The sequence below is a fragment of the Eubalaena glacialis genome, chromosome 2, assembly GCF_028564815.1.
Source record: "Eubalaena glacialis isolate mEubGla1 chromosome 2, mEubGla1.1.hap2.+ XY, whole genome shotgun sequence".
NCBI lineage: Eukaryota > Metazoa > Chordata > Mammalia > Artiodactyla > Balaenidae > Eubalaena > Eubalaena glacialis.
The window spans coordinates 127,366,718-127,381,264 of record NC_083717.1 but is presented as its reverse complement, the minus strand read 5'-3'; the positions used below and the strand labels follow the sequence as shown (position 1 = coordinate 127,381,264).

At 35.9% G+C, this 14,547-nt stretch overlaps 1 protein-coding gene across 1 annotated transcript in view; it reads right to left on the bottom strand.

The window, feature by feature from the left end:
- The window catches only part of G2E3 (G2/M-phase specific E3 ubiquitin protein ligase), a 53,943-nt gene that overhangs the window by 30,389 nt on the left and 9,007 nt on the right, over window positions 1-14,547 (bottom strand). Inside the window, exons 2-3 of the mRNA XM_061182418.1 lie at window positions 6,205-6,245; window positions 1,045-1,142 (exon numbers count right to left, since the gene is read on the bottom strand). Coding sequence (XP_061038401.1) covers window positions 1,045-1,142; window positions 6,205-6,245 — 139 coding nt within the window. The remainder of the gene's footprint in view (window positions 1-1,044; window positions 1,143-6,204; window positions 6,246-14,547) is intronic.

Sequence of the window (14,547 nt, the reverse complement as noted above, 5' to 3'; positions counted from 1 at the left end):
GAGACCCTGAGCCAGAACCACCCAGCTCAGCCAACACCAGATTCCCGTCCTTCAGAAACCATTTGAGAACAGAAATAGTCACAGATGTAGAAAACAAACTTATGGTTACCAAGGGGGAAGTGGGGGGGAGGGAGGGCTAAATTGGGAGATTGGGATTGACACATACACACTACTATACATAAAATAGATAATAAGAACCTACCACATAGCACAGAAAACTCTACTCAATACTCTGTAATGACCTATATGGGAAAAGCATCTAAAAAAGAGTGAATATATGTATATGTATAACTGATTCACTTTGCTGTACAGCAGAAACTAACACAACATTGTAAATCAACTATAAAAATAAAAATTAATTAAAAAAAAGAAACCATTTGAGATAATAAATGTTGCTTAAGCTGCTAAATTTCAGGATAATTAGTTAAGCAGCAATATATAACTAATACAAGTGCCAAGAAATGCTGCATGTGCTCATGGTGCCACTAATATCTTAAGGCAGATTCAGTGAGGTGAGAAGTTGGTAGAGGGAATGCGGAACAAATGAGAGACGAATTCTCAATATGACATCATTTTTTCTTTCTTCTGAGTGACACATAAATTAACCTATTTCCTTTTACACAAATATTTATTACCTTTAGTCAGAACTTTTCTTTCCAGGTTCTCTGTGAAATAAAATACTTTTCTTTTACTTCTTAAGCCTTCAAACAAGTCTTTTCTGAGATTTATCACTAGCAACAATGAAAACAAAGTAGTAAAATGAACAACTCCCTTAGAGACCTAACCATTTTCTCCTTTTTTCCACTGAGGCCCTAAAGGGTTAGACAAAAATAAGCAGGTAATGATGACAGGTATTTCTACGTACCAAGTAATTTCAGAATCTTAGAATTTGATAAATGAAAAATCTTATTTTTACATATAAGCAAAAGGAGATCCAGAAAAGTTAAATGACTTATCCATTTCTCAGAAACCAGCCATCAGGATCGAATTCTCTTCTTTAGAAGAATATCAGATTGCTAGGATTTAATTAAAAATTATACTCACCAAACAATAGTAATGTACAGTGAGATTCCATTTCTCATTAGTTTTCTTTTCTCCATATTTAATAGGACAGTCATCATTTTTTCGACAGAAAACACACGCTAACAGTGAAAAAAGTAATAGATATAAAAATATTTTAAACAAAAACAAAAAAAAACCCTATGGAATTGGTGCTTCTCTCAATTGATGTGTTCAATTCTTTTTGAGAGAGCAAATCACTTTATATTGTTATCAGTAAATTAAAACTTCCAATACGTACTTCTAAAACAATAATGTGACTTTACATTTTTTTCATTAATCTTTAATGATGAATCCCAGTGTGTTGTTAAAATGGCAACTCATTGAAAACAACCGATTAGGAAACTCTGAAACTCCATCTCTCTAAAGCAATAAAACCTGCCAAATGCTGGTTGTGCATTTGGTTATGCTGCCAAAACCATCAGAATTAACTTTTCAGAAAATCTGAAATCTGATAAACTTAAAATAATCAAAAGAATGCTTAATAAAGAAACAAGCTGCCAAAATTTGATGAGAGATTTGTGGCATTTTAACTTACCTGCCAACCATCCCCCACTCTCCAGCTGGGCAATGGCCTTAGGCCCATGTTCAATGTGTATTGTTCCTTAGGCCCATGTTCCTGGTGTGGATTGTCTAAGAGGAGGTAATATGGACCTTGTCAAAGAAATGTGATTGTGTGTTCTGACCTGTATGGTGGCTCCCCAAGGGACCGGCTCAGATGCCTGCCCTTGTTTCACCTGCCTCAGAACTTTCTCAGGGCTGGAGTCTGACTGTCAAAAACGTTTAAGACAAATATACTAGAGGCAGCAGCTTGAAGCAAAGGATAACAGACAGGTGAAGCAGGTCACAGACCAAAAAGGCTAGGAAAGAAGAGTCTGGAAAAGGAAGATACATGGGAAAATAAGGGCTTTGAAAAGCTCCCAAATATACCAGGTAATCTAGAAGGACACCACATGCCCAGGACTGGATGCATGCTCAGAAATGACCCTAGAAACTCCAAGCTTTCACCTCTGGCTGATCTTTAGGCTTGTAGACTCATATAGCAAGCCTATATGAAAAAGGAAAGATCCCAAATCAATGACTTTATTTTAACCTTAAAGAACCAGAAAAAGAACAAACTAAACCCAAAACTAGCAGAAGAAAGGAAATAATAAAGATTAGAACAGAGGTAAATGACATAGAGAATAGGAAAGCAATAGAATAAATATAAACAAAGTTGGTTCTTTGAAAAGGTCAACAAAACTGGCAAACCTTTAGCTAGACAAAGAGAGAAGACTCAAAACTTATAACAAAGGTACAGAAATCAAGTGTGGTAATGACATACAGATAGACATATAGATCAATGGAAAAGAATCCAGAATGACCATACATCTATGGTCAATTAATTTTGAACAAGTATTCCAAGATCATTCCATGGGGAAAGAATAGACTCTTTTAACAAATGGGGCTGGGACAATTGGATAGCCACATGCAAGATAATAAATTAAATCCCTATCTCATACCTTATACAAAAATTAATTCAAAATAGATCAAAGACTTAAACATAAGAGCCAAAACTATAAAACTCTTTCTTAGAAGAAAATGCAGGGGTAAATCTTCAAAACCGTGGTTTGGGAATGGTTTTTCAGATATCACGTGACACCAAAAGCAAAAGTAATAATAGATAAATTGGGGCTTCCCTGGTGGCGCAGTGGTTGAGAATCTGCCTGCTAATGCAGGGGACACGGGTTCGAGCCCTGGTCTGGGAGGATCCCACATGCCGCGGAGCAACTAGGCCCGTGAGCCACAACTACTGAGCCTGCGCGTCTGGAGCCTGTGCTCCGCAACAAGAGAGGCCGCGATAGTGAGAGGCCCGCGCACCACGATGAAGAGTGGCCCCCACTTGCCACAACTGGAGAAAGCCCTAGCACAGAAACGAAGAACCAACATAGCAATCAATCAATCAATCAATCAATCAATAAATCTTAAAAAAAAAATTAAAAATAATAGATAAATTGGACTTCATCAAAGTTTAAAATTTTTGTGCATCAAAGAACACTATCAACAAAGTGAAAAGATAATCTACAGAATGGTTAAATATACTTGGAAATCATATACCTTTTAAGGGTCTAGTGTCCAGAGTATGTAAGTATTACAACCCAACAATAAACACACAACTCAATTTTAAAATGGGACAAAGGATCTGAATAAACATTTCTCCAAAGAAGATATAAAATAGCCAATAAGCACATTAAAAGATGCTTAATATTATCAGTCATCAGGGAAATGCAAATCCCACAATGAGATACCACTTCACACCCACTAAGATGGCTACAATAAAAATGTCAGATAATAACAAATGCTGGCAAGGAGCTGGTGAAATCAGAACCCTCATATACTGCTAGCTGAAATGTAAAATGGTACAGCCACTTTGGAAAATAGTTAGCAGTTCCTCAAAAAGTTAAACACAGTTACCATGTGATATAACAATTCCACTCCTGAGTATATATAATACCAAAGAATTAAAAACAGATGTTCAAATACTTGTACACTAATGTTCACAGTAGCACTGTTCACAATAGCCAAAAACAAATCAAATTTCCATCAATGGATGGATGAATGGGTAAACAAAATATACCATATCCATACAATGGAGTATCTTTCAGCTATAAAAAGCAATGAAATACTGATACATGCTACAACACGGATGAGCCTAGAAACATTATGCTAAATCAAAGAATACAAGCACAAAAGGTCACATATTATATGATTCCATTTATACAATAGATTACATTATCCAAAATAGGTAAATCCACAGAGACAGACAAAAAGCAGGCTGGTAGTCTCCACGGGTTGAGGACAGGGGAAATGAGAAGTGACTGCCTAATGGATAGAGTTTTCTTTTGGGGGGATGATAATGTTTTGGAACCAGATAGTGGTAACGGTTGCACAACACTGTGAATGTATGAAGTGCCATCAAATCGTACCCTTCAAAATAGTTAAAATGATGAATTCTATTGATATGTTATATGTATTTTACCACAATAATAAAAAAAATTTCTTAAAGGCAAATTGTAGAGTCAGGAAGATCTGAGTTAAGACTCGGCTCCACACTCTTGCTGTGTAACCTTGAACAAGTCACATAAACACTTTATCGTTCCAGTTCCTCATCTTAAAAATAAGGACAACAATAGCACCTACCTCAAACTATGCCTTAATGAGGATTAAATGAGAGAGTATACAGCAATATAATTAAAAGGGTATGGCACACAGATAGCACTGAATGTTAGTACTATAATTACCAATCCTTTCTATCTTATGATATTTACCTGTTCAGCAAATTTCTAATACCATACTAATAAAACAATAAGAAAATCAGTAGCTGCAAAGACTCTGAGCATCTCAAGGCGGCAAACCAATACAAGATGAAATGAACGTGAATCTAAATGACTGCATGGAGCAGAAACTCCCTACCTGTCCAATCTCCCCTAACCACTCCACGTTGAACTGTAACATGACCAGTAATAAATGTTTACTGTATTAACCATTAAAACTTCAGGGTTTACCTATTACAGCAGCTAATCTTATTTACCTTAACTAATACATGTAATCAAGAATGGATGTTATGTGTTGAAAATATACTGTATCTGTTAATAGGCTACTCAGAAAATAGATTGCAGGACTGGAAAGAAACAGCATGAGCTAATACTTAATATTGTGAAACATCCCCCCTATATTTGTCCTCCCTCACTCCAGCTTCATAAGCAATAACTGAAAGGCCCTTCCCTCAATCTTTTAAAAGGTTTCAGCTCCCCTTCCTCCCCCATACAGAGTACCTGACCACATTAATTGCAGCAAATTGCCATTTGTTTACTGGACATCTTACACCAGCAGCTCCCGCCTTAACTTCTTCATCCCCAGTGCCTATACTTTCAGCTGTAAGTGTGCATGCAGCTATCAAGAGGAAGAGGAATACAAGGAATTAGCTGAGATTACATAAGAGGAGTCCTTAAGGTGAATGCTGGATGGAGCTGCATCTGCTATATGCTGCGGACCTGTGCTTTCCATCTGTTCTCCTCCTCCCTTTGCCCAGTACCGAGACCCTTGGACACAGAACAGACTAGGTTTCAGGCATGCATTTTTATAAGTAGGTTACCTTTCTTTTTCTTTATACTTTGCTGTTGTTTAATTTTACTGTTTAAAATTCAGTAAAACTGTTCTGACTTCATTATATTTATTAAGACCATCTTCTATTATACTCCAGCAAATGATACTGGTTATGTTACAATAATAAAATGAGCACATTCATGTAAGTAAAAAACTGAGTCAATCTTAAGAAAAATATTAATAACAGTAAGAGGTCGTATTTCCATTTGGCAAATATATGAAGGTAGTCCGTGAATTACTAAGTTTCAGAACTATTAGCACAGTTGATAGAAGTCTGTAGGTAAAAGCAGGAAAGCAAAGTAGAGGAGGTTTAAGAGCACAAATTTCCTTATCCAACATGATATGGAGTTAACAGATACTCTATAAGTGAGAGTCAAGATACAGAGTTTTAAGTGTAATACCTTGAGAGGGAATCAAAAAGTAAATTTTATAAAGGGTAGATCAGGGAGAAGTAGTGGCAAAGGAGTATAAAGTAACAATTTAAAATTTTCATCTTCCATAGTAGCTAATCAATATGTACTGTTTATAACTAATAAATGAAGAAAACAACCAAAAGCAAAGGTCTACATCTGTTTGAGGAGACTGTTGTGGGCGCTAATAGGCAAGTTTTCCTTTTCACGTTAAACTTTCATACGTTGTTTAAATTGTTCTCATCTGCATTTTATCTTTTGTAAGAAGAAAAATCACACAAAAAGGTAAAAAAATCATATTTATTAAATAAGTAATACTGTTTTATTCAGATACAAACCATACTTGATAAATACACATAGAGAATACAAATAATATTTGGCATATTATCCTTTTCTAGCAGATTTTTGTTGAAATGAATACACACAACATTATATTTTAGTATACAGAAACATGAACTAAGAATATCAGGAAATTCATTCCTATTGTTTGAGTACCAGTCTAAAAAGATTCATTGTAATAAAAAAGCAAGAGTAAAATATCTTAACATTTTAAATTAAATTTGAAAATATTTTAAATATGGTTACTTACTGGGATTCTGTGAGCCTCCAGGTTTACTTTCATTCATTTTACTAGGAAAAATAAGAATATACAATCAGCCATTTTAATTTTAAAATTCTCAAATTATCCATTTTAATTAGATTTAGTCAGTGTATGATTACAAATACGTTGCATCATTTCTTACTCTAGCACTTAATTTCCTCACCTTTCCAAATCTAAGACCAGTAATTCTCAACAAGGGTGGTAAATTCTGGGGACAGTGTTGAAATTAGAGGGAATGTTTTTTAGTTACCAAAAAGATTAAGATGACTACTGGCATTTAGTGGAAAGGAGCCAGGACTGCAGGACATACCAGGAACAAAGAGACCCATACTTTCTAATTTCTAGCAGTTTCACAAATCTATTGCAGAAAATTCCATAAACACACGATAACAGTCCTTCACCTAGAGTAAACATAAACATTTTAACTTATAAATAATATTTAGTTAGTATCCCAACAACACAGATTTATATTTGAGATCCAATCTCTCCAGCTTCTAATTTCTTACCCCTCTCTCTTGTGCAGATGAATTGCAACTACTGCTTACTTTTAAGTTTACTGTAATTCAGAATAATGATTGAGGTCCAAAATATAGGTAACTTACATGGTTATAGACTAATTTTGCTTTATAAGGAAATCACAATTTCTATGTGGCTCTGTCTTCTCCTCCTCTTTCCCTTCAAACTGTCAATACAAGGACCCAAGGCATCTCTCTTGGTTGGACAGTGCAATGAAGTTCTGTCTAGATCTGTATATGTATAGACAGCTATGCTACTTAAAGAAAGGTACCTGAAGTTTCTTACTTACTAGCCTCAGAACTCTGTACTACACAAGTGCTTTCTCATCTTTACAATAGAAGAGAATAAAAGTGAACATCAATCTCGCATGTCACAAAAAAAGTAGCATAGGAATATATAGAGTACCATGCTGAAAAGCCTCCAAATATCACTGGCTACAGGATGATCATACGAAAGCTCTCCAGTGCTATCAAAACATGAACGGGAAAGGTTTTTCCTATTTGTACCAATCTAATAAGTATTCTATATAGTTTTTCAAAGTGTATTAATATACAGTATTCCACATAGACCAATGGAACAAAAATAAAGAGCCTAGAAACAGACCCAGACTTTTCCAGTCACTTGATTTTTAACAAAGGTACCAAAGCAATTCAGTGAGAAAAAGAAGTCTTTTCAACAAATGATGCTGAAAAAAATGGATCTCCACATGGAAAACAAATGAACCTTGAGATTCACACTTTACACTATAAATAAAAATTAATTTCAAGTGGATCATAGACCTTACTGTAAAAGCTAAAACTATAAAAGTTTTAAAAGAAAAAGTAATGCATTATACTTCATCAAAACTAAAAGCTTCCACTCATCAAAAGATACCATTAAGAAAGTGAATTATGTATGCCACACGCTGGGAGAAAATATTTGTAAAAGATGTGTCTGACAAAGACTTATACCCAGAATACATAAAGAACTCCTACAATAATATAAAGCAAACATTTAAAGAAATGGGCAAAAGACATGAACAGACACTTCATGAAGGAAGATATACAAATGGCCAATAAACAAATGGAAAGATGCTCAACATCACTGGTAGTTAAGATGATAAAAATTAAAACCACTATGAAAGACTACTTTATACCTGTAATAATGGCTAAGATTAAAAAGACTATCAACACCAAACATTGGACAGGATATGAAGCAACTGGGGAACTCTCATAAACTGTTGATGTGAATAATCAACAATAATCAAAATGGAATAATCATTTTGAAAAGTTTTAGTAGTTTCATAGAAGTTAAACATAAATGCCCATGAACCTAGCCTTTGATGTAGGAATTTCACACCCAGGTGTACATCCAAGAGAAATAAAAAAACATATAGACAAAAAACTTTATACAGAAAAGTTCATAGTAGTCACCTTCATGATACTCCAAAACTGGAAGCCTAGAAGTCCATCAACAGGAAAATGGATTAAAAAAATTGAAGTATATTAATAAAATGCAATACTACTTAGCAATGAAAAGGTAACAAGTGCTGCAGGATGCAACAAAACAGATGAATCTTATAAATATTATGCTAAGTGAAAGAAACTGTACACTATTCTTATCCACATCATTCCATTCATATGAAGTTCTAGGACAGGCAAAACTAATCTATCATGAAAAATATTAGAACAGTGCTTGTCTCTCAAGTGGGAAGATGACTGGAAGGTACTTAAGTAAACTTTCTGAAATATCCTACTTTTGCTAAGAGGATCTAAGTAAGCAACTTTGATAGAGAGAAGAAATCTCGGTTTCTAACGGAGGTACAGAACTACAGACAAGAGCTTTCTGAACACAACAGTCCTCCTCTTACTTTTGTAGTTTTCAAGGAAACACCCTAGGCCCACTTCGTAGCTCAGATCTGATGTTGACTCTTTTACACACAGCCTTGGCTTCGCTTTGACCCCATTAAAACACTACTTCATTTAAATTTCACGTCAATGCCACCCTTCTCCAACATGTTATAAGAAATCTATTTTACCCTTTGCTTGGTGCAAAGCCTTGTGGTTCCTCGGGTCTGCGACCTCTCTCATTGCAATGAGTCAACAAACCTAACTTTATCAGACTACAGATTTATCCCTGGTGGTTTTAGGCTGACTAGGCTAGGAGAGGTGAAAGAATAAGGCAAATGTCACAAAACATAAATAATTGGTGAACCTGTTTAAAGGGTATATAGGAGTTCCTTTTACTATTCATATAATTTTTTTCTAAGTTTAAGATTATATCAAATTAGGGACTTCCCTGGTGGCGCAGTGGTTGGGAGTCCCCCTGCCAGTGCAGGGGACTCAGGTTCAGGCCCTGGTCTGGGAGGATCCCACGTGCCGCGGAGTGGCTGGGCCCACGTGCCACAGCTGTTCAGGCTGCGCTCTGGAGCCCGTGAGCCACAGCTGCTGGGCCTGCGTGCCACAACTGCTGAAGCCTGCGTGCTGCAACTGCTGAAGCCCATGCGCCTGGAGCCTGTGCTCCGCAGTGGAGGAGGCCACCACAGTGAGAAGCCCACGCAGCGCAACGAAGACCCAACGCAGCCAAAAATATAAATAAATTATTAAAATAAAAAAGATTACATCAAATTAAAAGTTACCCCTGAGCGCTTCCCTGGTAGTGTAGTGGTGAGGAGTCCGCCTGCCAATGCAGGGGACGCGGGTTCAAGCCCTGGTCTGGGAAGATCCCACATACCCTGGAGCAACTAAGCCCATGCGCCACAACTACTGAGTCTGCGCTCTAGAGCCCGAGAGCCACAACTACTGAGCCCGCGCGCCTAGAGCCTGTGCTCCGCAACAAGAGAAGCCACCGCAATGAGAAGCCCACACACCACGATGAAGAGTAGCCCCCGCTCTCCACAACTAGAGAAAGCCCGCGCACGGCAACAAAGACCCATTGCAGCCAAAAATAAATAAATTAAATAAATTAATTAAAAGAAAAAAAAAGTTATCCCCGAATCGGATAATGTTCTAAAGATATTACAAAATTCATATTTTTGACTGGTTCACATCAGCTTTCTTACTAATCCACAGCATCCGAAATAAAACTTTTGCTGCTAAATCCTGATGATGAATTTCTTTATTTCAATCAACAGTCTCCAAACCAAAACTTCAGAAAAAAAAAATTCACATATTTTTAGTTGGATTTTATCATTTGTTTTCTTTCCAGTACATGAATTTTAAGACTTCCTAAGTGGAAGGAGGAAAACAATGCTAGGTAAGTATATATCTCAATAACAGCCCAAGTCTTAACAACAGTCTTGGTCTTAGAAATAATATCAAAGCATTCCCCCCTTCCTTGAGAAATCATTAACAATTTAACGAAGAGCTCCAGGAAGCCGCTATCAAGAGGTATTCTGAGTCTCTTGCACTGCTTACCTCCACTTGGTCAGTGACACTCAGTTTGATACTCCTCCCCCTTCAAAATGTGGAGCCTGATTTCCTTCTCCTTGACTGTGGCTGTGCTTAGTAACTTCCACCAAAATGCCTGGCAGAAATGACAAAGTGTAACTAGGTCATAAAAGGCATCATGACTTCCTCCTTGCTCTCTGTCATGGATCACCTGCACTGGTGGAAACTGGCTGCCACGTCATAAAGGCTTTCTTTTAAGGTGCTCCTTGGAGAGGTCTGCTTGGCAAAGAACTGAGGCATTTACCCACATCATACGAGTGAGCCGTTTTAGAAGTAAATTGTCCAGCCCCACTCAGGCCTTCATTAAGACTGCAGCCTGGCTGACAGCCTGAGAGCAACGTCATGGGAGACCCTAAGGCAGAACCACACAGCTAAGCTGCTCCCGAATTTCTGACCCACAGAAACTGTCAGATAATAAATGTCTGTTGTTTTAAGGCACCAAGTTTTGGAGTGATTTGTTACACAGCAATAGATAACTAACACAATAAAGTAAGCCAAACTCCCTCTCACTCTAGCTGCGTGGCTGTTCTTAGTTTTTTTGGTGGGATCCTTAGGATTTTCAATAAATAAGATCATGTCATCTGCAAACAGACATTTTTACTTCCTCTTTTCCGACATGGATATAAACTTTCTTTTCCGACATGGATAAAAACTTTCTTTTTCTCATGGATATAACTTTTTCTTGCCTGACTGCCCTGGCTAGGACTTCCAGTACTATACTGAATAGGAGTGGAGAGAGTGGGTACCCTATCTTGTTCCTGATCTTACAGGAAAAGTTTTCAACCTTTTACCATTGAGTATGATGTTAGCTGTGGGCTTGTCATGTACGGCCCTTATAATGTTGAGGTACATCCCTTCTATACCCAATTTGTTGAGAATTTTTATCATGAAGGGATGTTAAATTTTGTTAAATGTTTTCTTGCACCTTTTGAGATGACTTTGATTTTTATTTCTCCTTCCATTAGTGTGCACACAGGGATAAATCCTGGTTGGTCATGATGTATGATCCTTCTAATGTGCTGCTGAATTTAGTTTGCTAGTGTTTTGCTGAGAATTTCTGCATCTATACTCATCAGGGATATTGGCCTATAGTTCTGTTTTCTTGTAGTGTCTTTAGCTGGCTTTGGTATCAGGGTAATGTTGGCCTCAAAAAGTGAGCTTGGGAGTAGAACATACACTTCAGAAAAGAAATAGGACATGGCCAACAAGCAAATGAAAGAAGGAACACTCAAAAATTCTCAAAAATGTAGGGATTAAACAACACAATCTTAAACAAGCAAAAGAGGGAAGAAGAAACCACAGGGAAATCAGAAAATACTTAGAGACCAATGAAAATGAGAACATAACATACTAAAAATCTACAGTACACAGCAAAAAGTGATCAGAGGGAAATTTATATCTGTAATGCAGACACTGAAAAAGAAGATCCCAAAACAATAACTTAATTTTATACCTCAAGGAGCTAGAAAAAGAAGAGCAAACTAAAACCAAACCTAGTAGAAGGAAGGAATTCATAAAGATTAGAGTGGAGATAAATGTAAAGAAAAGAAAAACAAGAGAGTAATATCAAAAGTTGGTTCCTTAAAAAGATCAACTAAATTGACAAACCTTTAGCTAGACTAGTCATTTGACAAAATCCAACACTCTTTCATGATAAAAAATACTCATCAATCTAGGAATAGAAGGCAACTTCCTCAGCATGATAAAGAGCATCTTTGAAAAACCCAGCTAACATCAAACTCAATGGTGAAAAACTGGAAACTTTCCACATAAGATCCAGAGCAAAACAATGATGTTCACTCTCACCATATCTATTCAACATTGTACTAGAAGTTCTAGCCAGAACAATTAGGCAAGAAAAGAAATAAAAAGCATCCAAACTGAAAGCAAGAAGTAGCTCTTCTTGCAGAAGCCATGATCTTATATGCAGGAAATCCTAATGAATTCATAAAACACTGTGAGTTAATAAACAAATTCAGCAAAGTGGCAGGACGCAAGGTCAATACACAAAAAATCAGACAAATTTCTACACGATAGCAAAGAACAATCCATAAAGAAAATTAAGAAATCCATTTCATTTACAATACCATCAAAAAGAATGAACTATTTAGGAATAGATGTAACAAAGAGGTGCAAGATTTGTACACTGAAAGCCATTAAATATTGCAAAAAGAAATTAAAGAACCCAAATAAATGGAAAGAACTGTTCATGGTTGAAAGACTTAATATTGTTAAGATGGCCATACTCCCCAAAGCAATCTACAGATTCAATGTAATCCTTATCAAAATCCAATGGCCATTTTTGTAGAAATGGAAAACCTGATCCTAAAATTCATAAGAAATTACAAGGGACCTTGAATAGTCAAAACAATGCAAAAAGAAAAAGTTGAATGACTCATACTTCCCAATTTGAAAACTTACTACAAAGCTACAGTAATTTAAAAAAGATGGGATGGGACTGGCATAAGGAAAAACATAGAGAAAAAGTTAAGAGTCAAGAAATAAACGCATACATATACGATCAATTAATTTTCAACAAGGATGTCAAAACCATTGAATGGAGAAAGAATAGTCTCCTCAGCAAATGGTGCTGTGACAACTGGGTAGCCTCATGTAAAGGAATAAAGTTGGACCTCTACCTCACACTAGATACAAAAATTAACTCAAAATGGATCCAAGATTTAGTATGTAAGAGCCAAAACTATAAAAATCTTAAAAGAAAACATAGTATTATGTAAATCTTCATGACCTTGGATTTGGCAACGGTTCCTTATGTATGACACCAAAATCATAGCAGCAAATAAATAAATAAATAAATAAATTGGACTACGTAATCAAGACAGTGAAAACACAATCCCCAAAATGGAAGAAAATATTTGAAAATCATATACTTGATAAGGATCTAATATCCAGAATATGTAAGAAACTCTTAGAACTCAACAACAAAAAGACAAATAACAGAACTTAAAAATAGGGAAAGGATCTGAATAGACATTTCTCCAAAGAAAATACTTAAATGGTCAACAAGCACATGAAAAAATGCTCAACATCATTACTCCTTAGGGATATGCAAATGAAAACAACAATGAGAATACCACTTGATGCCTGTTAAGGTGATGATAATTTTAAAAAAAAAGGAAAATAAGCGCTGCAAAGGATATGGAGAAATTGGAACCCTCATACATTGCTAATGGGAATGTAAAATGGTACAGCTACTATGCACCAACAGTTTGGCAGTTGTTCAACACATCAGAGAGTTACCACATCACCCAACAATCACACTAGGTACAGGTATTCCCCACTTGTCGAAAGTTCCCTTTATGCCACTTCACTTCTACAAAAGACCTATATTAATACCTGTTTTTGCTAACCAAAGAAATCAAAAAAAAGATTTTCACCTTTATAAAAAAAGATAATTACTTCTTTACTCTATGCCATTTCAGCCTACAAAAGGTTCCACAGGAATGTTCTACTTTCAGGTGGCTGGGGAAACCTGTACTTACTGAAAAGATTTGAAAACAGGTATTCAAACAAAAACTTGTACAAAGATGTTCATAACAGCACTATTCACAATAGCTAAAAAACAGAAACAACTCATTTGTCTGTCAACTGATTAACAGGTATACAAAATGTGGTATATCCATACAATAGACTATTATTCCGCTATTAAAAAATATGTAGTACTGATTTATGCGACAACATAGATGAACCTCAAAAACATACTAAGTAAAACAAACCAGAAACAAAAGGTCAGATATTGTATAATCCCACTTATATGAAATATCTAGAATAGGTAAATCCATAGAGACATAAAGCAGATTTGTGGTTTCTAGGGATGGCGAAATAGGAAATGCGAAGTGACTGCCTAATGGGTATGAGTTTTCCTTCTGGGGTGATGAAAATGTTTTGGAACTAGATAGAGGTGATGGTTGCACAACACTGTGAATGTACTAAATGGCACTGAATTGTATACCTCAAAATGGTTAATTTTATGAATGTGAATTTTATTACAATAAAAAAAGTTAAATGGACACCTACCATATGATGCAACCAAAAGAAATAAAGGCATATGTTCACTGTACACAAATGTCCATAGCTGCTTTACCTGTAATAGCCAAAAACTATAAACAACCTAAATGCCCATCAACAGACAACTGATAAAACAAATTGTGGAATATTCATATAATGAAATACAATTACTAAAACTCACTGAACTATATACTCTTAAAATGCGTTAATTTTATTCTATACTATTATATTACCAGACAGATGTTTAAAAGTTAACAACCACCATTTAAAAATAAAGATATTTATTTAAATTAAAAGGAAAAGCACCAGGTAAGAAGCTTGTAAGTCACCCCTCCATCCTAACAGCAAGAGCTGAAAA